This window comes from Panicum virgatum, chromosome 8K, assembly GCF_016808335.1.
Source record: "Panicum virgatum strain AP13 chromosome 8K, P.virgatum_v5, whole genome shotgun sequence".
Lineage (NCBI taxonomy): Eukaryota > Viridiplantae > Streptophyta > Magnoliopsida > Poales > Poaceae > Panicum > Panicum virgatum.
Window position 1 is genome coordinate 51,101,137 of NC_053143.1, and position 25,502 is coordinate 51,126,638.

The 25,502-nt window shown below is 44.2% G+C and overlaps 2 protein-coding genes and 1 pseudogene across 7 annotated transcripts; 1 reads left to right on the plus strand and 2 right to left on the minus strand.

Moving 5' to 3' along the window:
* Positions 1-8,452: 8,452 nt before the first annotated feature.
* LOC120645106 (splicing factor U2af large subunit B-like) lies at positions 8,453-13,949 on the minus strand. 6 transcript variants are annotated; one of them, XR_005664140.1, is made up of 10 exons: positions 13,682-13,949; positions 12,673-12,956; positions 11,897-12,013; positions 11,397-11,470; positions 10,499-10,563; positions 10,223-10,324; positions 9,525-10,145; positions 9,273-9,411; positions 8,898-9,129; positions 8,453-8,815 (listed from the first exon to the last, which is right to left on the minus strand). XR_005664140.1 is itself a non-coding variant. In XM_039921857.1 (10 exons), exons 1-10 carry the CDS (start codon positions 13,847-13,849, stop codon positions 8,678-8,680), a joined length of 1,776 nt encoding a protein of 591 aa, XP_039777791.1. In that variant the 5' UTR covers positions 13,850-13,949; the 3' UTR covers positions 8,453-8,677. The 6 variants fall into 6 exon arrangements, 5 of the variants coding, with proteins under 5 accessions (XP_039777791.1, XP_039777792.1, XP_039777793.1 ...); XM_039921857.1 differs by having other exon boundaries at positions 8,898-8,965; XM_039921858.1 differs by lacking the exon at positions 13,682-13,949 and adding an exon at positions 11,039-11,125 and having other exon boundaries at positions 8,898-8,965; positions 12,673-12,819.
* Positions 13,950-18,390: 4,441 nt separating this feature from the next.
* LOC120645926 (F-box/FBD/LRR-repeat protein At2g04230-like) lies at positions 18,391-19,703 on the plus strand. Its single transcript, XM_039922635.1, has 3 exons — positions 18,391-19,411; positions 19,510-19,560; positions 19,663-19,703. Exons 1-3 carry the CDS (start codon positions 18,427-18,429, stop codon positions 19,701-19,703), a joined length of 1,077 nt encoding a protein of 358 aa, XP_039778569.1. The 5' UTR covers positions 18,391-18,426.
* A 1,157-nt stretch (positions 19,704-20,860) lies between these two features.
* LOC120645927 lies at positions 20,861-22,458 on the minus strand (annotated as a pseudogene).
* Between the last annotated feature and the right edge of the window lie 3,044 nt (positions 22,459-25,502).

A 25,502-nucleotide genomic window follows, 5' to 3' on the forward strand; every position in this document is an offset into this window, starting at 1 on the left:
TGCCGACAACCAACTGTACTGACCAATGTTCTCCCACTGCTGGCCCAGAATTGGAAGTATCATCCATGAAATCGTGTTTCCAGAACCATCAGGAAACAGGAAACCTCCAAATAGGTGCCACAACCATACGCGAGCATACCGCTCTACAGCCTCCTGAGGTGCTCCTTGAGGACAATGGTTAAAATTCTGCTTCAACCAAGCCGGGCTAACCCCTGAGGTCTTCCTGTCCTTGACCCCCTCAGGTGGTTCTGGAGGCCGAATCCCAATCAGTGCTTCTACCATATCTCTCTAGCCATCACTTTGTATAATGCCGGTCACTGCAATTCCCTCTAAAGGTAGCCCAAGAATCATCGCCACATCTTGCAAAGTGATGCTGACCTCCCCGCAAGGTAAATGAAAAGAATGTGTCTCCGACCTCCAACGGTCCACAAAAGCAGTTAGCAGAGGCGTATCCATCGCTGGGAGGCCCGCACACACAACCCGAGCAAGAGGAAGCATCCCAGCCCGGCGAAGGTATGGCACATACCGCTCATCCCACCGAAGGGGGGAGTGGGTATGTGCACGGAGGGGCGCCAACACCTGATACGGGAACAAAGGAGTCGTTAGAGGCTAGATAAAAAGTTAAATTGAACTATTGGGTAACAGAAATACTAACCTCGCCATGGTCAACTAGAATGTGTGCTCGGTGCTTGGAGTCGTAGAACGTCTCCAGTAGGGGGAACGTGGGGTGCGTCATCCTACAATGATGAATCAAAACTTGATGAGTACAAGCCAAAAAAAGACCAAGACAAACCCAAAATAATAATGATAAGCAAAGCACTGTATGTATATATTAATATTTGTGCTAAGCTCAAACTAATGTACCTCTCTCCTTGTGATATGTCTAGTCCTCTTTCTAACGCTTGTTGTGGCCGTTCTTTTACTTTTTGATTTCTTTTTCTTCTTACATTTGCACTGAGAACAAAATCTATGGCACTTAGAGCAACGGTTTTGGCTCTTGTCCTCATCAAAGTCACTGGTACCATAGTCTGCACTAGCCCGACCTTGCGCCTCATCCATATCACCTTTCAACCTTTTCTTTCGCCTCCTTCATTTTTTAGGTTTCAACAGTGACGCATCCGGCACGTACTCTACTCCCTTGTACTCCAGCCACTAAGACGGATCGAGGTAAGGCTCAAAACCGGGCTCCCATATTTTGATTGTGTTGGACCTAGCGTAGTACGGACTCAAATAAGTGGGGCTTTTGAAACAAAGTCTGCGGGCCCTACGTGCCGTTATTAGGTGCGAGCATGGAAGGTGTAACAATTGTGGAGTCATGCAAGTGCACTCTCCAGATCTGAGGTCCACTTTGTAATGCCGTCCTCCATGACTCTCACCCCCTATATTTGTACCACCTGCTCCTCTAACACCATAAATCATTCTTTCAGGCCCGTATGGTGCTGCAAGTTGGTTCACCGATCGATTCTCGGCATCCCCAAGGTGTTCATGCGCTATTAGTCCCCACTGTTGACCCTTATCCAACAAACTCTGAGCTTTCCCCCATCTATCGACGAAGTACTCGTTCAACTTTTCGAAAGAGAACTCTACAATGCCAGCAACAGGTCTTGATCGAATACCTCTGAATATATTGTTTACTGACTCAGCATTGTTTGTGGTCATGATACCGTACCGCTTCCCCCTTCATCATAAGCAAGAGCCCATTTGTCCTTGCCCACCATTTCACCTTTCAACCACTCCTCCACCCTCTCATTCATGTCCTTCTTTAAATCAGCAAGTTTTTCTTCAAAAGCTTTCTCCGTGCGCACTGAACACAACAACTTTAGTTTCCCAATTAGTTCCTTCTTTTTCTGACACCTCCACATGTTTGCTACAAAGTGTCACATGCACCACCTATGCACAAGAGGTGGAAATCCATCCATGTGCTCTTTAACGCGGTTTAGAAGACCATGGTGCCGGTCAGATATCATACAAACTTGCCTGGAGGGACCCAACACATATCGCCACACCAGCTTCATAAACCAAGACCAGCTGTCGTTGTTTTCTCCTTCGGTTAAAGCAAATGCCAGAGAGACTAGTTGCCTATCAGGGTCCACGGCAACGGCCATCATTAGTGCCCCTTTGTATTTACCCGTCAGGAATGTGATGTCCACGAGGATCACAGGTCGGCAATGCTAGAATGCTTTAGCACATTGGGGAAAACACCAGAACATCCTTTGTAAAACATGCTTGTACACTCCGTTGTGAGGGATCATTATGTTTCCCGTGTACGTGAACCATCTAATGCCTGGATTGAAGAGGGACATGCCCGTCAAGACCCTGGGCACCCTGGCATATGACTCTAACCAATCTCCCCACAACAGAGCTATAGCATGTTGCTTTGCACGCCACACTTTGGAGTACTTCACCCGGTAAGAACTTAAGGCGAAAATAGACTCCATAAGCAAAGAAACTGTGGTGTCGCTGTCCTTCCGAACAATACCAAGGATCTGATGAGCGAGGTAACGTGCAGTTCACTATGCATGAACTTGCTTCGGCTTCGACGATGCACATGTGTGAGGCTGTCTTACATTGGTGATCTTCCACTAACCAGTGCCCCTAACAATATGTGCCCAAACACCCCAAAGGCATCCCTGCTTGCAGAGCACATCGTAGCGTAGCCTCTTGTCCTAATGAACCACATTAAATGGTCGGTGGTGACGCACTGCATGGCCAGTCAAGAAAAACTGCAACTCTGGAAGGGAATTGAACTTCATGCCCTTGCGAATCTCTGGACTGTCACTATCAATTACACACTCACTTTCAAAAATAGTTGAGTCACAAATGGCTCTATCGATCCTGCTAAGGTCCTTGGCATTTGATACCACAGGGACTTCAACGTGGGCTAACTTCAGCATGCGCAACTCCTCGGCGGTATAACTAAATCGTTGATCATCATTATTAACAGCCGTACCCATTGGCCCATCCCTAGACTCCTCATCTCCACCTCTTTCCTCATCAATTGTGTTGGCTCCATCGTCGGCATCATTTTCCTGCTCTACTTGGGCCTCTACACCATTACCCTCCCGTTCTTCTACCCTGGTGTCTTCATCATCGTCGTCCTCATCACTACTATCGTATTCACTGTCCTCCGAACCTAAAGAAATATCATCATCATCTACAGCATCCGTGTCATCTTGTGCCTCGAAGCTATCTGGCCCAAATGATCGGAAGCGACTGCCATACCGTAATCTGAAGCACAAGTGGAATTTGGGACATCTTCTACAAAGGTTGACTCTTGAGTCATATTCTCAATAGGAAATGGAATTTCATCTACTCTCCCAATTGGTTCTTCTAATCTTGTTCTACGGGTTATTTCAACAACCATCACCAAACAAACCACATTTGCACGAGCTACTATATCCTTGTACTTTCTCCAATGCATCTCTGGTTCCAATGTCATCAAAATATAATGTGCTCTAGCTTTACCACAATCAAATCTGCCCCTCAGAGATATTTCATCAATTCCACATGAATGTTTTGAAACCATCCGGTCTACCAAATCCTTTAACAATGGAGGACTATCAAACAGTTCGACATCCTCTACCATATTCTCAAACTCTCTATTTTCCTTAACCATACCACCGTGAAAAACCCGAACTAATTCGTCCATCTACAACAAAAAAGAAATAATTCTACCTTCATCACTTATACAAAGAAATCAACTACACAAACAATTCTTCACGGTGCCTAGTATCCATGACTGAAACCCATATTAACATCCCCACTACTCAATCCTAGAAATCATATTAATCGACGCATGCACGTACTACCTCACGTCCAAATCGAGAGCAGAGTACCATCTACGTATCATCTAAAGCCCTAATCATGAGAAAACTATCAACTACGACACTATTTCTCAAATCAATAACCAAACCCTAATCACAAAAAAACCACCAATAACTACTAATGCATAGGGTTAAAGGATGAGAAATTAGAGGCAATACCTTCGGGGAAGGGTGGGGAACGATTCCCCCCACTCCCCACCAACACGCCGGATTTGGGGGGGGGGGGAATCTCGGGGGGAGGGGGGACGCCCTGGGAGGGCTCTGGTCGGGGAGGAGGAAAAGAAAGGGAGGGTGGGGGAGAAGGGGCTGCCGTGGGCCCAGGACATTGGCCTTGTCGCGCAGCCCGCATGGCGGGACAAGGCTGTCACGCCAGCGCATGTGGCGCAACAGGCTCAGCCACGTCAGCGCCCCCGTGGCGCAGCGCTGGCTCGGGCCGCCAGCGTGGCCACCCTGTCGCGCCACATGCAATGGCGCGACAGAGGCTAATTGTTGCGTCGGGGCAAGTGGCGCGACCAAACGGGCTACGGCCTGCAAATAAAAATCAATACGGGTTAAACTTAAAATATTATTAAAAAAGATTAAAAATAAAAAAAATCGTAAAAAGACTAGTTAACCTAGAACTACATGCATCCTGCTATATAGAGAGAGGAAGCTACTGCAAATGCAAATGCAACAACTAACTGTCAGTGGTGTATGCAGGGATGAATATGACGCTGTTGGGCCAATTCCATACAACATCACTTCTGCACATATTGTTTTCCAACTTTTTTTCCTCTACAAAACCTGGCTCACATTTTATACACACAACCTTGTACAGATCAACTTTTAAGAAAAATAAAGAGGGGGAAAACAGAGAGGACAGCTCGTGTCCTAGGCGCTTAATTAGCTTTGCCATAACTTTACACCTACTATACCCACCACAGCTTGGAGCTTGCACACAATATTATTGCTTTTCCAGATACTGGTCTTCTGTATATATAACTTACAGACACATCCACTCGGACACAATGATACTGTGGGCCGAGGGGGTGAGCAGCTAAGTACTTTTAATTTAGGTGTAGTAGCTACAGAACTGATGAGTGTTGCAATCATCTTAGCCTCATGTAAAGAAACAGAGACAATAGTCACCGTTTACAATGGGATAGGAATGAGGGACACCGAGGAAATAACATCGTCATGGCAACGGGTTGTGGCGCCAGTAGTCAACAGGGAATTTACGGAGCAGCAGATTGCTAGAGGTTCTACAGAGATTGCTAATGGTTCTACCCAATGTTCTGTGTGGAAGAAATTAAATACCCAATAGAGCGGCATCAGACTCCCAACATCAACAGATACATGGTTTCATAGAGCTCCAAAGATGGGGTTAGCATATCCTGTTGAACGTTTTAAGAATTCAGTCAGGATTCCTGACATTGAAACGTAGTGCCTGCATGGACAAATTATTCTAGAGATCTTGTAGCTGAAACCAGAAATAATGGCCTTGCATGCATTACCCGTGGTATGGGCATCCAACTATTCAATCGGTTAGTTGGGGGGAGTACAACCGTGGTATAGGTTCGTCTACTTTCATGGTCATTTACTTCAATTTTACGTGCATAATGAAGGGTAGCAGCAGGTTCAAGTAAAACTGCTGGTCCATTCAGGTGTAAATGTTACTATTATTCTTTATTTCTTTGCACACTCAAGCCTCTCGACTTATTAGCCACGATGCCGAGCAGCTTTCTCAGCGGGAACGAGTGGTATCAGCTGAATTGTGTTTCACTGAAGTGGCTGACGATGGAAGCCCATGGTGGAACTCTGTTAATTAGATTCCTAACTCTTAAGTCCCTACTTGTATTTTTAGACTGAGAACACCAGATCTCAGCCATTATGATTTGTCTGTATACCAAATCTCAGAGTCTGAGATTATTAGTATGGTACAGATTTTCTTTTTTGAAGCAATTGTGTCAGTTCATTTATTTTCAAGTTCATTAGGTTCAATTTTGATGCTCAACTTTAAGGAGAGCATGTGCAAGGAGGGAAAACTGCTTGCTGGTCCACTAAGATGTAAATAAATTTAATAAGAAATCAGCACCTACTCTTCTCTGTTTTTTCACATGTATAGTTACCGCCCAACCTATTATATATATCCTCTCCATATACATCCGTCGGCAACATATCCCACCTGAATCCAACACGACGCTGATGAGCGGATTTCTCGATAGGAACGAGTGGCATCAGGAGAAGCACGTTTCCTTGGAAGGGGTGGAGGTGGAAGGATACTGTGACAACTCGTCGTCCACAGCTCCATCTCTTTTCGCCTGTTCCTCGTAGCTCCAGTGCCTAAGGTCGCTAGCTCGGTTGGTCGAGGGCGTCCAGTGGCACCCCCGCGGCCGGGGTTCGATTCCCGTGTGGAGCGAATTTCCGGTCCGTGGGGTAAAAAAATCCCCTCGTCTGTTTCTATTTCCAAAGCATGGTTTGAGGTCCGGCTTAACTCACAAGGCGACGGATCCCCGTGTACGGGTGTAGCAGGGGTTCGGAGGTTTTCTTGGCCTGTTGTGAGAATGTCATTCTACCTCTCAAACAATGCCGTGGGGGCGGTCTTACCCCCCGCAGGTCAAGTTTTTCTCGTAGTTCCACATAGTTTTCACATGTCACAAGCAGCTCCTTCCGTGGCTGGCTTCTTTGTGATCGCACAAGAGCTACTGGACGATCATTCCGTTCCGAAGGTAAATAGACTAGCTAGGCAAAGGTAGTGCACGGGTCCTGTCATCTTCCAGCTGGATGGCCATGTCTCACAGGACGTCCAAGGTTGCTTCTGTAACCAACTACTGTAATAATTGTTTCTGGATGAACTTTTGACGACTACATTGTGGTCTGAAATCAATTGCGAAAACTAGGAATGGTTCTGGTCCTCAAAACTAAGATGAAAAAAAAATGATACCTCGTGTTGCATGACTCCAACTCTAGCATATATAGGCTTCTAACTTCACCCGTCGTACTGCTGTAACAGATGTTTGGCATGGCCAGTGCATACAGCGGTTTGGAGACAAGTAACTTGGTGAAAGTTGTAATCCCAAGTGTTAATGAGCATCCATCTGTTTGGTATGGCCAGTGCATAGCCAAAATCAAGGGTCAACCAACCAGGAAACTTTTTTGGATAAGATACTTTTTCCTTTGAGAAAAATACTTGTTTGGCCTAAAAAAAGTTGAGTAAATTCCTTATTTAGCATCGTAAAATAAAGGAGGGGTTCCTTATTTAGCACATGAAGATAAAATTTTCGCAGGCTTTGATCATTTTCATTGTCCAAAATGGCATTGTTTTCGGCAACATATCCCACCACAAGATATCCCGCCTGAATCCAACACGATACTGATGAGCCGATTTCTCGATAGGAACGAGTGGGATCAGGAGAAGCACGTTTCCTCGGAAGGGGTGGAGGTGGCAGGATCCTGTGACAACTCGTTGTCCATCTCTTTTCGTCCGTTCCTCGTAGCTCCACGTAGTACTCACATGTCACAAGCATCTCCTTCCGTGGCTGGCTTCTTCGTGATCGCACAAGAGCTGCTGGACGATCATTCCGTTGCGTAGGTAAACACACTGGATGGGCAAAGGTACTACACAGGTCCTGTCATCTTCCAGCTGGATGGCCATGTCTCACAGGACGTCCAAGATTTACTCGCATCACACAATGTCCATGGCAGATGAATTCCTTCATCGTAGCCACATCAGCAGCACAGCACACAACGCAACCAACAAAGTACTGTAATAACTGTTTCTGGACGAACTTTTGATGACTACAGTGTGGTCTAGCTGAAACCATTTGCGAAAACAAGGAATGGTTCTGGTCCTCAAAACTAAGATGAAAAAAAAATGATCCCGCCTCTGTGTTGCATGACTCCAACTCTAGCATAGGTTTCTAACTTCACCCGTCGTACTGCTGTAACAGATGTTAGTGAGTACATCCGTACTGTTTGAGTGTTTGGCATGGCCAGTGCATACAACGGTTTGGACAAGTAACTTGGTGAAAGTTGTAATCCCAATTGTACTTTTAAATTCACGGGATATATTTTGCTAATTAAATCTGTATTGATTCCTAGAACTGCATCCTGTTAATTAGATGTCTAACTCTTAAGTCCGCACATGTACTTTTAGATTAAGAACAAATCTCAGCAGCTATGATTAATGATTTGACCGTGTACCAAATTGACAGCTTGATCTTATTGGTTATAACATGGTGGGTTCCTCAGAGTCTGAGACTAGTATGGGCATAGCCTTTTTTTTTTTTGAAGTGAGAGTATGTTTGTACATAGATGGATGGCAATCCATAGTGTCAGTTCATTTATTTTCAAATTCATTAGGTTCAATTTTATGTTCAACTTTAAGGACAGCATGTGCAAGGAGAACTGCGTGCAGGTCCACTGAGATGTAAATTTAATAAGAAATCAGCACCGACTCTTCTTTCTTTTTTCTCACAAGCATAGTCAGCCCAACCAAATATAGATATCCTCTTCGTCTGTACCTCGTCGCTCCACGTAGTAGTCACATATCAAAAGCAGCTCATTTCCCAGCTGACTTCTTTGTGATAGCACAAGAGCTACTGGAGGATCATAGTAAACACACTAGCTAGGCAATGGTACTACACGGGTTCTGTCATCTCCCAGCTGAAATGGCATGTCTCACAGAAACATCGAATGAATTCTTTCATGGTACCCACGTCAGCTATAATGGTTCCTGGATTACGACTATAGTATGGTCCGAAATCAATTGTGAGAAGTTGGAATGGTTCTGGTCCTCAAAAACTGAGATGAAAAGAAAAAAAAAACAGTACATCGTGTAGCCATGACTCCAACTCTAGCATTGGTTTCTAACTTCATCCATCGTACTGCTCTGCGGCGAACTTGTCCTCGGGGTAGAACACAGCCACCACCTGGTTCCCGCCAAACTTCCTCCCGTGCATGCCCATCTTCGCTTTGGTCGAACCCTCCACATCTGCATATTCCAAAAACACCTGCAGCACGGCACAAGTTCATGAATCAGGATTGAAGTCAACTGAGTAGCCAAATGCTATGCGTAAAGAGTTGACAACTTACCTTCCCAACTCCAGCAACAGGAGCACCGCTGGGGTCAGGCCGTGGGATTACAACTTTCACCAAGTTACCTGTCCAAGTGTTAGTGAGTACATCCATAGAAAAAAGAGGGTGATAATAATATACATGATTAATCAAACTCAAAAGAATAGTGTGTCTTCTGTAGGTTAAGGCCCGATTGCCAATATTGCATAGGGTCGGGCTATAAAACACTCTGCAATGGCATTATGTGGGACTACAAAAAAGACACACAAAAAGACAAACACACAAAAGGAAACCAGTTCAGTAACTGAGGGAAGGCGATCAAAACTATTATAGAACAGAATATAAGAGCTCAAAACAAGAGGGGAGAAAAGGCCAGGGTTTCATGCAGTATACCGTATTTGCGCCCTTCTTCCCTCATGTCCTCCACAATGTCCTCATATTCCTCATCATCTCTCAGTTCATCTGCTGTGACTACCTGTGTCAAGCATACGACTTTTGTTGGAAGGGCACCTCCGACTTGGTACACGAGTTTCTGTCCACAAAGATTGCAGTCAGAAATTGAAACGATAATACAAACATCATGATTACATAAAAGATGTCTCTTTATTTGCCAAATTAAGTTTAAATTAAAGGGCTTGCTTGTACCTGCATTTGCACCTGTTGTTGTGCCTGCAACAGGATGTTTTCCTGCTCTGGCCTAGGCTGAGCGCCTCCTTGGTTCGCCCGCCTAACAGTAAGGGTCTTGTCTCCCATCTTGATGCCGTTAAGAGCAGCACAGGCAATGTCGGTAACAGAAAGATCCTGGTACACACAGAATGCATAGCCCTTCGAGTTACCAGTTTCCCTATCCTTCACAAGATCAAATCCCCGCAGAGGACCAAAGGACTCGAGCAACTCCCGCACTTGGGCCTCAGTGAAGTAATAGGGTAGCCCACCCACAAAAATGCGATCAGGGCCTTCTAATCCTCCAGCGGAGCCAGGCATCAAGCCAACAGCAGCAAGATTAAGATTGGGGTTTGGCTGGCTTGGGCCCAGCGCAGATGCTAGGGAAGGATTATAGTCCGTCGGCCTTCTAACCTTCACCGGTGCTCCCTCGAACATTATGCCGTCTAAGGCCATTGCATTGCTTGCTTCCTCCACAGATCTCATCTCAACAAAAGCAAATTTCTTATCATGGTTTATGTAGACATTCAGAACAGCATCACCTGGACCAGCTGTGTTTCCTCCAATAGCTGCCATAACTCCATTGAAGAATATGGCAACAGTCTGTATGAAACAATAAATTGTAAAGACAGAAGGCAAAAAGAGAAACAAGTGGAAAGAAAATCAAGATAAGTATTTACCTGCTCATTAGCAGTTGGAGGAAGTCCACCAACATACACACGCCGAGCATGTCGAGTAGCCTGTTGTGTCATGGCTTGCGGTTGAATAACAAGGGGGTTGATCTGATGCAAAGGGAAGCCAAAATTAGGAATCAACAAACAGCATCAAATTGCAACAGATAGAAGCGTCTGTCTCTGAGACAGATCATTTCGCAAACACACTTTCATTACCAAATCATGATAAAATGTACCAATCAAAGGATAAGCTGGTTAAGTAACCCTGAAAGGAAACATTACCTGTCCCAAATTATACAAGTTTGGAAACATCCCTGCAATAGGAGGAATGACTCCAGGCAGCTGACCTGCAATTCATCAACAGAAAACTGTTTAGGATAAAGAAAATGGAATTTCTAGTAAGAGCATCAACGGAACAAATAATACATACTCAACTATTGCTACAAAGCCTACATAGACAAATTTTTCCACTCCACATAGAGGAATAGGGTAGCATATTTTTTTTAAAAAAATTACTGAAATATTAGTTCTGAAAACTATCATAGTGTAATACATGCAGATGCGAAGACGAACAAGATATCAAACCAGAGTGTTCCCGTACATTAAAGCTACAGTAGCCAGCTCATTCCATTGGCAGCAGATGGACAAAGTGGCCCAAGATTGCCTTCTAAACCATATACATACACAACAAGAAACAAACACCAAGAACAGACAAGAAAAATTTTGCTCAGATTCAATTAACATTCATAATAAAATTTTATAAAACTAAATTCACAGGTATTTTGTACGAACAAAATCAAGGATTCATAGCACAAGGATTACCAAGCCATAAAGGCATCCAGTTGTTCTAAACAGCAGGCCCCTGATGGGACCAGTTCCAAGAGCTCAAGCCCAATTTCTGGAAACAAGCTAGAAAGAACCTTACCTGGTAAGTTAACTTAGGCAAAATGACAAAGAATGAAGTTTATACTTTGCAACACTAAACCTAGTTAGACTTTAGAAATTGACACTGCTAAGATAGTAGAAAGAACAATAAACTTTTAATATTTTTTTTACTATTGTGTATGCATAATAATTAATCAGCAAGTCCACTGGTGCGCAACTCCAATTATAAATATAAATATATAAATACATTAAAAAATGGAAATTACAACACCAAACTATGACAATTGCAACATACCAGGAACAGCACCAGCAGCAGCTATAGGCAACGTCGGTTGTAGCGGTGCTTGATCAAATCCACTCATACGCTTGCTGTTTAAGACAACAGATGTTAGCAAGTAGTGAAACCGCAGAGTAGGTTGTAGATACTCCCTTTGCTTCTAAATATATTAAGTTTAGGACAAGCTATAAATCAGAGGGAGAAGATATAGTAAAATAAACCACAGACAATGTCTAGAAAAGAATAGATCACGTCAAAAGAATTTTATCAACTGAAAAAGCATCATTATCCAAGATAAGATTTGGAAGCCAGGAAATACATGGCAATTAAAAAAATGTACATTTTACAATCAGTTTTCAACATGCAAAACCCAGAAGACAACTAGTTGAGAAAAGAGCATGGACATAAAGCATCAAAACACAAGACAAAATTTTTCATTCAAAAACCTACATCGATATTAACAAGGCAACAACAAAAATGAAACTAAAACCAAGTTGAGAGAGTATCCAAACATGTACCTCTTTGAACGAGAGCGCGAACGAGATCTAGATCTACGGTCACGGTCACGGCTCTTAGACGGGGAGCGGGAGCGGGACCGATGCCTACGGTGGCCATCTCTGTCACGGTCTCTTCTCCTGCATTATCAACCATACATCAGATTTCTGCTGCAAGTAACTTTGCGCTTTTCTATTTTTACAACAATGTTTATTATCGAGAAACATGTATCCTCCTTTCATTTGAATTTATTCATCTAGACTGCATGGTTTAGACATTGAATACGCAGACCGAAGTTTCCAGAATACAGCTGGATCAAAAATTTGGCTGAGGAAACTGAAACAATTAACAAACAACAATGCATATACTGTCTGTAACTGTCTAGTTTCAGATGAGTAAAAAAAATACATAACAAAGCATAGACAACTCTGCAGAGTGCAGATGACAATTGAATTGCAAAGTGTTCCAGTGATTAAAAAACCTTCACAAAATTAGCTTATTTAGAAATATCCAAAATTAGCTTATTTAGAAATATCTATACACTACAGTGCATTATTAGTATATTATAAACAGCTTTAGAAAACTATGAAGAGGTAAAACATTGATTGCTTAGGCACATAATATATTCCTGCAACTTTGAGAGTCTCTTGAACATAGGTTATCAAGTTATATTGGTGGGCAGGATAGCTTTGCAGTCATCAATTCATTAAAAAAGTTTAGGACTAGCCATAAAAATTCGCCAGACAGAAGCAGGATTTGCAAAACCAAGTTAAACTTGGACAAATACTTGGCACATTACCTTTCAGAATCATGGCTCCTGTGACGGTCACGATCATCACGGTGGCGGTCACGATCATCGGATCGATCACGGTGTTCCCTTTTCTCGCTGCGCTCGCGGCGATCCCTGTGGTGGCGATCACGATCCCTGTCCTTGTCACCTCTTTCGCGGTCCTTCTCCCTGTCCCGGTCCCTCTCCCTCTCTCGGCCACGGTCCCTGTCCCGCTCCCTGTCCTTGCCCTTATCACGTTCTCTGTCCCTTTCTCGGGATTTTGAGGAACCACTGTCATGCGACTCTGTCTCGTGCTAAAGAAAGTAAAAAAAATCAATTAGTCTGGTGACTTGTCCGAAGACAACAGTTGTAAACTCGATACTAAAGCAGGTAGACTGAGATTGATACCGCCCCATCAATCCATGAGCAGCACTAATTAATCCAACAAGTGGTCATATAACCCACCTATCACTAAGCCGAACAAAAAGTTGACAACCCAGCAATAAAATGCCAACATTCAACTTATTTTGTATTATATCCAGTGGCAAAATAAGATGATAAGCTAAATAAAACAAGCATGGTAAAAGTTTGTCATATTAGCCACCTCTGATTCTCATCAGCACTGACAGGAAGATTTCTGATGGCCGCATCCAGCGCACTACCAGAAGACGGCAATTCGAAACAAAATCGTAGTAGATTCTAATTTATTCCGCATGTTCTAGTATTATGTCCATTCTCTAAGAAAACTGTTCCCGATGTTTCAGTATTATTTATGTCCATTATCCAAGAGGAAACAGATCACGCACGCTCTAGGCTCCGCAAACACGGCGCCCCTACTGAACCAATCGAACCCAGCCAGCACAACGGACCACACAAGCCAAACCCCCCTCGCGCCCGGACCGAATTCGAAAAACCCACACAGATCGCCCTGCCGCAGACCCTTCCCGTCCCCCCTAACCAAAGCAGCTGGTACGGTACAGCCCCCAAGCCGCACGTTACGGAGGCGGGCGCGTCAGATCGGGGCCGCGCGCGCACGAACCTGGGGCTGGGAGGCGCGGCCGTCAGCGTGGTCGGAGAACCCGGTGGGCTTGGGCCCCGCGGCGGGCGGGGAGCCCCCGCCAGCGGCGTGCTCGGCCTGGGCGTGGGCGCCCGCGTCCCCGGGGGCGGGGCCGCCGTTGCCCTCGTAGCGCGCGTCGTGCTCGGCCATCTCGCGGCGGCGGGGTGGGGGATTTTTCTCCTGCCTTGCTCCTTTTCTAATTCGACGAGCTAGGGTTTGGTGGGTTGGTTTGGGCCGGCAAGCGGATTTGGAAGGAGGAGCGCGCGTGGGGATTTTTATATAGGAGGCGCGCGCGGGTTCGTGGCGGAGGAGGCGGGTCGCTGGCCGGTGGGCCCAGGGGAGTTCGATGCGATCTCCGGGCGGCGGGTGCTTGTCTCTCTGGCGAGCGGGCCCCCCCTGGGCGCGAGGAGTGCGTGGCGGTTGCGGGGTTCGAGTTGGTGGGCTCTCGACAGGAGAGAGAGAGAGATTGGGCTTTCTGGGCTCGCTCTAGCCGGGGTGGCAGGCCTATTTCATTTCGTGGATTGTTACAATTGTTTTTGTTAGAGAGCGCGTCCAGCCCATGAAGCATTATCTGTAAAGCAATGGTCATATTGCCCCTACATTATATTATTTATACTATAAAAGTTGAAACAATTGAAAATCTTTCTCACCAAGATTAGGCCCACCGTACCCCTCATGGAGGTCCCACTTGTCAGGCCAAATGGTTTGACGAAAGGGGGTGGAGTCCCATTTTTTGATAGAAGGAAAATGTTTCCACCCGAAATGCTTGTTTTTTTTTCACCAAAAAGTTCTAGCATACCCACCTCTTCTACCGGGAGATACCTGCAAAACATACGCACACAACTGGAATATGTATGGCGTTAATGACGGGGCTTGATTTGTTTTGTTTCCATATTATTTGCACACGGACAAGGATTTATTTTGTTTCCTTATTATGAACACGCACAAAGGAACGCAGACCCGTCAATTTGTTTCACGACTGGCTGACGTTGGGTCTTTTTGGAAGGAAAAAAGCGTTGCTGCCTGCCGCCGCCTCCGATCCTGCCTGCCTGCCTCTGTGAGAGTCCTGTTCCTCCGCTGCTTTCGTCGGCGATCAGCCCGGTGAAAGCGGTTCCCGGCGATGCTAAGGCACTCGACAATGGACAGCAGCGTCAGCGAGAACAGGCCGACGACGAACCGGTTCCTCGACACATCGAGTTGCTCGAGGAGGTAGAAGGAGCTGAGCTCGCCGGTCCCGCTCCTCCCAGTTGGAGTGTCACCGACCTGCTCTTGTTGCCAACGTCGACGCTGATGCACGACGCCGCCGATCAGCCTATTGCCGACTCACGACGACAAACGGCGACGCAAAGTATCCACTATTGCCGATGCACGACGCGCCGTCGATCAGGCGATCTGCCTACCTGGAGGCCACGCTGAGGAGAAACGACAAGGCTTTGTAGGTTGGTTCCTTTGTTTCACGAATCATGTTATTGGCCTCGGTTGATCGCAGCAGATCTTATCATCTATATCAAAATAACAGATCGGCAATCCGTTCGAAAGCCAGGTAGCAGCGGCAGCCAACAACCATGCTAAGGATCGGAGGATGTGGACAATAGCATTATCCGATGGCCATATTTTTCTGGCTCCTAGAGGTTTATCTGATTGATTACAGTACAAAGTTATTTTTTTAGATAAAGGAATTGATGATATTTATCTGATTGCACGGCCGCTGCCCTCTCGGATCGAGTTGTCCAAACCGTGGGGCTTGGCTGGTGGCAACGCAGCAACGTCGGCTGGCCGGCCATCACCTTTGCCAATTTCTACTATGCCAAAGTATTTTGACCACAGATCGATGCATACTGGTTGCTTTATTCTTTCTTGAGGTTTTAGGTTCTTGCAATTTCACTGTTTCTTTGCAAGTTGTATATGCGCTTGATGCTACATAGATATATAGTTGGATCCAAAGAGTTTGTGCCATTAAGAATTAGGTCCGCGAGGCTGGGAGTAGCTTTCCAATCCAGGCTTTTATGCCAAAGCTGACTTGTATTTATTCAATTTAATTGGAACTTCAGATTTAGTATACAGATAATTTATTCTTTGTAGTCTACTACAGGGGACCTGTTCTGCGACCAGTATGGTTTTGCTTCCTTCAAGATACCCACACCTTGCTGACTTCTACCGCCGCTAGCAGTGGTGAGATGGTTGTTCTGTACTTGAGGACGAAGCAGGTTCTTGCCCATATTTCTCTCATTTTTGTTCTTCTCAATTTCACTTCGACATGGAACAACAATGGCTCCTGGTAAGCACAGCAGATGGCGAGTTCGTTCTCCTATTGTGCATGGCTTATATTTCTTTTGGACAGTCAGGTTGGTCTAATCTGAGTGATCTCCAAGATTTTAATATAGATTGATCTGTGATTTAGGAGATAAATAAAGATCAACATCAACATACATAAAAATTCCAATGAAATGTATGGCTTTCATTTTGCACATTAGTGGTACCTAATAATTTCTTAAGGCTAATATTAATGTTGGTTAGTTGTCTGGCTAAACTGATGTTTTAACAATAAAACACGTATGCTTGGTTAGGCACATTGCTGTGATAAGCAATATTACTTGTTAGGTTACTAAATATTTGCTTTCATTTTTTCTTGAGCTCATGATATTTGATATGAGAGGCAGTGAATCACCAGCCATGGTTATGCCGGCAAAATGAACGCTTGGCTCATGGTATTCCGTTTTATACTCCATTATATTAATAATATTATTAATATTTTGGATTATAGAATTCATGTTCTAATTTTTGGACTATAGCTTCAAAGTTGTTTGAGTGTGGCTCATTGTATTCTGGCTTGTTTTGATATGGGTGGAAATATTTTGTTTTTTTTATATGATATAATACAGGGTACAATGACTTTGTTTTCCTTCACATTGTTTAAGGTTTTTAATTATTACCATTTGATTTGTTGGAATATATTTGCTGTGAAATTAATCAATAAAATATGTATGCTGCCAAGATAATTTGTTTTTATTTAGTAAATTAGCTGATGCAGACCTCTTTTGTTTTAAGTTGATTAATGATTTTATTATCCACAAAAAAATTAATCAGCATCTGAGATATACGGGTCATCTTTAGAGTTGGTTGCTAAATAGAATTCGTTTCAATCATATATCTATATGAATAAGATATATGCAATTACAAAGTATAATCCTCAAGGAGTGAAGAGTTTGGGATTCTGTCTGTGCAGGCGACAGACATCGATATGTGAACTGGCAATTCTGTTTATACAGGGCCTCTTATGTTTGGGATCCTGTTTAAATAAACAGGGCCTCTTAATTTTTTATGTCTTATGACCTAGACAGCATGTGGATTCATTCCTATACAAGTTAGAGTAGAATAGATTTTCGATCTAATGTTCCGTATATAATTGTGATTTGCACTCAGGTTGAAGTTAGTTGAAGAAAATAAAGTAAAATCTTGGTTATTTGTGGAACTTACAGGATTCCTTTTTCATCTTGTAGACATGCACATAGCTCCCATATATGAAATTACTTGGTGCAACAAAAATTTGTTTTTAACTAAGGTTTCTTAATAATGTATTTTTGTTACATTAATTTTACATAATTTATTGTTAATCTAATTGCTCGTACGTTTTTAAAGCTCTTCACCACTCCTGCTTCGGTTGAGGTCAAGATGCCGAATGGCAGATGTGTTAAGCAGGACACATACGTTGAGTACATAAGTTAGAAGGCAGGGGTGGCACGCTGCCAAAAAATTGTATGCCAGAGAGGTTAAGGGTCTTTTTGGCATAGCTTCGAGAAGAGCTTTAAAACTAGCTTCTTGTAAACCTATGCTAAAGAGATAAAATTACAGCAGCTTCTTTCTTGAAGCAACCCGTGAAACCATCCACGTGCTTTCACTAGCAGGGTGAAGCTAAAAAATATGGCTTCATCAAGCTTTACTAGGAAGAAGCTATTTCGTCGAACATTTTTCAAAACAGTTTTAGCTTCACCAGATAAGCTGCTTTACCAGAGAAGATGCTTCACTAACTGTTTTAAAAGAAACTGAAGCTATGCCAAACGGGACCTAAAATACTTGAGATTCCTAAGAGATACCAAGAAGCCGAACACCACAAATTGACCCTCAGGCCTGTTCGGGCGTATATGAAGGTTAAGACTATATGCTTCAAAAGAAGCAAAGGACTTATCTGTCCGACCATAGAATATTTGCGCCAACACTCCTCACTAAGAGTAAGTATTATAATAGGCTGTAAGCAGACTAAATACTGAGGTGGAGGAGAGAGAAGTGGAGAAAGAAGAAGTGGGCTGCAAGCTTACACACAACTTCGACATAAGAACTAAGAAAGATTGTGAGACAGATAAGTGGGCCACGTATTAACAGTGAAGAGCTAAATCATTATACTAATGGACTAAGAAATAAACTACATAAATTTTTTCAGTTAGCAATGGACTAAACCATTAGACTTGCTCTAAGCAGTTTGACCAAGTTGATGAGTTGGATGTCATGCATGCGGGGCAATATATTTTCCGAGATGCTAAATAAAAATTTTTCTCAACTTTTTTTAAGCCAAACAAGTAATTTTCTCAAAAGCGCTGGACGTGGAAGACTGGAAGCCCATCTGCATGCCAAAGCGGCCGGCCCTTGTGTGTTGCGTCCACGGCCCACGGAAACCACCCCATCGCATACCCAAATCCCCCAGATTTCCAATCGATTCGACTTAGAATCCCATGGGTGAGCCTCAACGCCGCGGCGGCGGCGGCGGCGGCTCCGGCGAGGACCGCATCAGCGGCCTCCCCGACGCGCTGCTGCACGAGATCCTGGTCCGCCTCCGCTCCGCCGCCGCCGCCGCGCGCACCAGCGTGCTGTCTCGCCGCTGGCGCCGCGTCTGGGCGCACCTGCCCGAGCTCCACCTCGTCGCGCCGCCAGCGGCGGCGCCGGCCTCGTTCCCGGCCACCGTCGACGCCGCCCTCGGTGGGTACCTAGCCCCTACCCTCGAGCGCCTCGGCGTCTCCCACCGCACCGTTCAACAAGGCCGCGACCTCCGCATCCCGGCCGGGCGCATTGCGCCGTGGCTCCGCTTCGCGGCGGAGCGCGTGGTGGGCGAGCTCTATCTCTATCTCTGTGTGCCTCAGACGTTCTACGATTTCACACCGGAAGTCCTCGGGGAGGAGGCGGTGCTCGAGCTTCCGGTGTGTCAGCGAGCGAAGCGAATCGAGCTCCATCTTCAATATGCCTATACAACGTGGCTCCGCCCCCAGGCATCCGGCGGCCTGTTCGCGGCGCTCACGTCCCTGAAGATAGATGGCTATGTCCACATGCAAGGCAGCGATCTCACAGCCCTTGTGAGCACGCAGTGCCCGTGCTTGAGGGACCTGGATCTTTTCATTACGCTGATTGCCATCTTTGATGTCTCCACTCACTCCAACTCGTTGCGCACACTGGAGCTCAAAGTCTTAGAGATAAGGCATCTAGAGATTTTGGCCCCAAGTCTTGAAGAGCTCGTAATATCTAATCGGCCAATGGAGGCTCAGATCTCCGCTCCGAAGCTTGTCAAGGTAGTTTGGGATGATGCCTATGATCCTCATCTCAATCGGTTTGTTGATGTTGGCCGTAGGCTCCAGCTTCTGCGAACTTCTAGACAGGCGTTGTCCCTGGCTATGCAGTTCGATCAAGTCGATGAGTTGAATCTGATCGTCGATCTAGATTTCTATGGTGTGTTGGTGTTAACAAATTTCATCACAAGTTTTTTTTTAACAAAAATTTCAGACCCTCTAATTGATTAGTTTTTGTCTACTCATGAGTCATGACAGATGAAGCTGTGTATGGAAGTTTCGTGAATGAAACAAATAAGCTGCCCAAGTGTAAGAGTTTATAACATGCCATAAAATTGTTGATTGCAAACTTTGACTTGTTGAGAGTTTTTCGGTTGCTTAGCTTGTTTGAATTTGTGTTATCTTAACCAGTTAACCCAGCTGTAAATGAAGGGTTGTTACTGCACAGGTAGCAGTATTGGCAGGTGTGGGGCTCCTCAGTCCTCACTATGTAGTGCTGCAGTGTTCTTTAGATAATGTTTGATTTATTACAGCTAGCTGAACCTCGCACCATCAAAAGCAAGCTATGTTGATTTATGAATATTATCAATATTATCCACTACTGCAATTTTGTTGCATTCTCTTTTTATTCCAGATGCATTCTTGCCTGCCGTCTTGCCTTTGTCGTTCGGAAGAGAGTCGCAAAATTGATGGCATCGATCTCTGTTCACTTGAAGTGGTAGAAATCAATGGTTTATTTTCAGGTTCTCATGAACAAATGGAACTTGTGGAGTTCCTATCCAGCAATGCAGGAGTTCTTAAAAGGTTGCTCATCAATGACGAATTTTGTCCTAGGCCCAAGGAAGGACGTGTTTTGTCCGTAGCATGTGTCATCCAAATGTTAAAGTTGTTTTCTTTGTGTTCGGCGAGAGGAGGCAGGTACTTGTTGACTAATTTCAGGGGGTGTGGTAAATGTAATATTATGTGGTCTTTACTAGCTAGTTTTTGCACAATAAGTGCAGGATTGTATGTTTCAGGTGTTTTTAGGATTCATCTTCAGTTCAAATTTGAACCCCGATCAATTAACTCTACCTCAAAAGGCTCATTATATTGCTGTATTTCTTCTTAGACTTCGACCATTTGCAACTAGCCTTGAGATTGCAACGTAATCATTAGAATAGAGAAGCATAAGTGACCTGACACTCACTTTGCCAAAACTTTACAAATGTGACATCAAAGATGTGGATACACTTAGGGGCTGTTTGGAATGCGTTTAACGTGACATCAAAGATATGATGCGAATACAATTATACTTTGGTTCTGTTTGCATTGGGTGAAAATTTTTTCTATGAAATATCATTCTGAAAGAATCCTTGTCATTGTGTGACTATTGACGTGTACAAAATATGTAATACACGTTTTATTAGCTTCATCATTCCACTAGGTCGCATAATATGTCAGAATGAATTGTGGTCGTGCAATATTATTTCAATACAAAGTTACAAACTATTTCTCGCAACATGAAGATCAGTAGATAGCATATATACGCCACATGATGTGGCTAAATGATAGAACAACCACCAATGAAAATGCAGTTAATGTCTAGATAGTTCATCTAATTATCACATTTTTATGCATGGTAGCTAGACAAAATGTCATTGGTAATATTCTTTGCATCGATGGCAATACTAGCCAGGCCTCTCCTCGCCAAACCAGCACAATAGAGCCCATTGGCACCCTTCCAATGATTCGGAAATTCTTTCTTTGGCAATCCAGCATTATTTAACATGTTTTCACCATTCTGAAATCACCAATTACAAAATAAATTGTAAATCGGTAAAAAGACAAATGACACAAGTGTAGTGTAAAATAGTTTAATTGCGTGAAAAAAACCAAACATTAGCATTATTACCTTGAGCCATGTATTTGTTGTGCTTTCATATCTAGTAACAAACACAATGACATCGAAAGTGCTTTCTTTCCCACTTTCAAATTGAACTATGTTGCCCTTGATTTTGGAAATATTTCCAAGCACCTGAAATGGTAAATAAGCATGAATAAATTGATTAAGAAACTTTATTATAAAAGAGTTTGTCACATGAGAAAATATGCTCACTTTGATAATCCCTTTCTTGATTAAACCCACGGTCCCAACATCAATCACAGCAGATCAGCCAGTTTCTGCCTTGAGTTGGAGAGGATCTGTTTTTGATTCCATGCCTTGACAGGTCACCAAACACAAAATTTGCCAACCTCACAAGAAGGTCATCCATGATATTCACCGAGATATGCTGGACTAATGTCATGCCCAACCATATTATTTCTTTTGTCATTATGTGTACCTGCCAGCACATAACGTATCACATAAATATATTTGTGGCACAACAACATAGATGTGTAAAGATCATTATATTGATCCTTTTGGAAGTGTTGTAGCGCTGTTTTTCACGTGTCTAGTAGTATATATATATACTTTTTTCTTGGAAAGCTTATGATGAATTAAAGCTCATACATTATGAATGCTGCTTTAACTCAAATTAAGAACTTTGTCACATAATTAAACTCAAGTTGCATTTGTGCTCTCAAATGCAAAAGGAATAGCACACATACCGGGCTACGAACAATAATAGATGTATTGGCACCATGGGATGCAAGTTCGTAGGCGATCTCCATTCCAGAGTTGCCACATCCAACCACGAGTACATTCTTCCCTGAGTAGGTGGCACCAGATTTGAACCTGGATGAGTGGATAGCCTCTCCAGCAAAGTCAGGTAGCCCAGGGATCACCGGAATATTTGTCGCACTATTCTCACCACTTGCAACAATAAGGAACCTAGTTATGTACCTAACAACCACGGATGTTGCCACATCACGTGCCACGCTGAACCAGCACTTTTTACCTTCGTCATATGTGCATGACTCAACGATAGTATGGTACTTTGGTTGGATATCAAAATGCTCAATGTAATTGTTCAGGTACTTCACGAACTGATCCTTTGGAATGTAGGTTGGGGTGTTTGCTGGATAAGACATGTGGGGTAGCTCGCATAACTCCTTTGCAAGGTGTAGCTTGAGACGGTCGTAGGCACGGTTTCGCCGCAAGGAGGCACTGCAATCCTCACGCTCAACGATGACATGAGTGATAGAGAGCTTGCTAAGGCATGCCGCTGCTGCAAGGCCAGCTGGGCCTGCACCCACGATGAGGACTACACTTTGCTCCTCCATTGAGAAGAAGAAAGTTGAAACTATGGTGAAGAAGCGATGTGATGCTAGGCCTTTGGGTATATGTTGATTGTTGTTTGCTTGATGGACTGCGAAGGTCTGCTTAATAGAGGAGAAGTATATATATCTTTCTTGGATGCGTACATTGCTTTTGACTGCGTGGGAATGTGGTTGCCGTCAAATTTGGCAAACTAATGTTAAAGGACAATGCAAAGTATGGATGGTTGTGTGTGCAATGGTGTTGGATGACACGGTGACCCTTCGAGAAAATTTACTTTATAGGGTTAATTGGATGTGTGCCATTACAGCTTTCCCGTATTTGAAGCGTGCCACTACTTCTCGCAAAACTGTGCCACTGCCATTACAATTCAGCTGGTATTGGAAATACGCCATTATGTACGCCTGACACCGCCTTGGGCCCATCTGCAGGCGTACCGATACCCTACCCGCCTGTCCGTATTTGCGTATGGACATATTAGCCCCCGCCCCCGACCGTGAGTGGATAAGGACCCCCCCGTCCCCCACCCCTCGCTCGGCACCTCCATTCCCCTGCTTCTCCTCCGCACCCCCAAACCGAAACCCTAGATCCGGCGGCTACTTGTCCGGCGATGGCGAGGCGTGTGGCAGCGGTGCTTGAGATCATCCGCGGATCCCCCTCTTCAGTTGTACTGCGGCGGGCGCGCCTTCTTTCGGTGGAGAGATGATGACCGGCGGCTCCTCAAGCTCAACCCAGATGGCTGAACTCGCTAGGATCGACTGCCCCAAGTGCAACATCAAGGTGATACGGTGCAGGAGCAAGAACAATGATGTGTACTATAAGTGCCCAAACCATTTCCCTGTCTGTTGTTTACTTCAGTTCACCGTAGCTTAATTTCCGTTGATTCGGTTTGTTGATGAATTGAGCAAGGTTCGAATGCGCTTTTGCAGGACAACAAGACGTGTCTATACTACTGGTTTGAACAAGCCTATGTGGAGTATTTGCGCAGCAATCACCCTGAGCTGCTGATCGAGGGGACTTCGGAAGAACAGAAAGCAGGAGTAGGAGCAGAAAGCAGTCCACAAGAGGCTAATGGCGATCTGAAACTCCAGATGAGTGAGTTGAAGCTGCAGATGTGTGAGGTGAAGCTCCAGATGTGCGAGTTGAAGGTCCAGCTTGGTGAAGTGGCGCTGAAGATCATGCAAGCAAAGGAAGAGATCAAGGCAGAGATTGCTAAGGGGAAGAATTGATGTATGTTGGATGTTTAGGTAGTAGTTTAGTGGTACTTGAACTGAATGTGCAAGGATGTAATTTGCCTGTATTTTGCGTCTTATGTTATGTTAGTAATGGTACTATGAATTGGGTTATGCACGGGCCTGGAACTGAATGTGCAGTTCATTTTCAGTAATTATGCTCAGTTTCAGAGCATTGCAACATTTGCAACATAAAACTTGCTAAATTGCTGCGCACATTGTTACCAGATAAGACGGATTACATACAACTTGCTAAATTGATAACCAGACAACACAAGGTCACATTGTTCACTGACATGGGTCACACACAACAGAAACTGACATAGTTCACTGACATGGTTCACAGACATCACTAGGTAGTGCATAGTTCATGTACAAAAGCCAACGCAAAGCATGTCTGTCTACTCCTCTATGCCCAACCAGCTCTTGAGGCTTCTGACTACTCTTGCATCAGGTGCACTAGCAGCCTTCTTGAGCTTCTTCTTTGCAGGAGTCTTCTTCTTCTTTGCACCTATCTTCTGCTTTTTCTTTTTTGCTGGCGTGCTTGGTCCTACTAGAATCCTAAGAATCCCCGAGCGTTTTTATGCGGTCGGCCATTACTTAAGACAGTCGGAAATAATAGTTGCTGACTGTTAACTGTCGGTGACTTCCCCTCGGCCACTCTTGGTCGGGCATTCGACCAATGGCCAAGGGTCCGTTGGCCAGTGTTGTTAGTGACGGTGAATGCCCGACGGTTTACCATCGGCCACATGTTGAGTACGCTATTCAAGGAGATGGTCGCTCATACGAATGCCGACTGGTGATTGGTTACTCCTACCGATGGCTATTTTCTTAATTATAAATCAATTTTCACTTTCCTCATTATTTTAAATTTAAAATAATATTTGGTTCTGTTACGTCATTGTTTGGTCTGACACTGATACAAACCAATTGCATTCAATTATATTTTTTAAATTGTTTTATATTGGCCCAAAGTTTGAAATAAATAAAATAAATAAAGAATGTGGGCATTCATTTCATTACCCGCAAAAAAAGGCATTCATTCGATTGCAAATCACTGGATGGCTGTATACATTGATCGGGAACAAATGACAAAAATTACATAGACGATAACCTATTTACAGGCCACTTATTTGTCTCGCATATAAAAGGTAAAAACAATGAGTAGATTGTCTTTTGTCTTCTTGTCTCCACCCTTTACGCATTGTCAGAAGTCCTAGAATCCAAAGCTTTATCCCATTTGACGCATCAAATCTGTTTGTAGAATATAGAATAAGATAAAGGCTTTCAAATCGAGAATTCAATCTGCGTAGTGATCATCCCGGGAATGACGAAACCTGAGAAGAAGCATAATGTGGATTAGTCCTGAACCGATTATTCAGGCCAAACTTTAGGGTGTGCAAGTTGCTCAAAATAAACTTAAGGGTATTCAGGTACCTGTAAAGCGATGGATGCTATCAGCGGGCAAGAGTACGGCGGTGTAAATGGTGATGCATGGTAAGTCTCGATCTACAAACCTTTCACGGCCTCTCATGGCAAATCGCGGCACAGCTAGCAACAGATTACAGTTTATAGATATACCTGCTTCTTGCCGTGGGACGGCCACAGCTCAGCCTCCAATGGTTGCAGGCGGCGATGACGACTGACTCCGGAAAGGTTCGCAGCTCGCAACGCCGGCCCCAAGATCTTCATGAACCTTCCCCCAAGATCTGAGTTCTGAACTGGATAGGGACGGAGGGAGAGAAGGCCTTGACGGCTAGGTGTTTTCTGCAGGTTAATAGATATATACTACTCGTTTCTGATCTTGGATGGTTGTGATA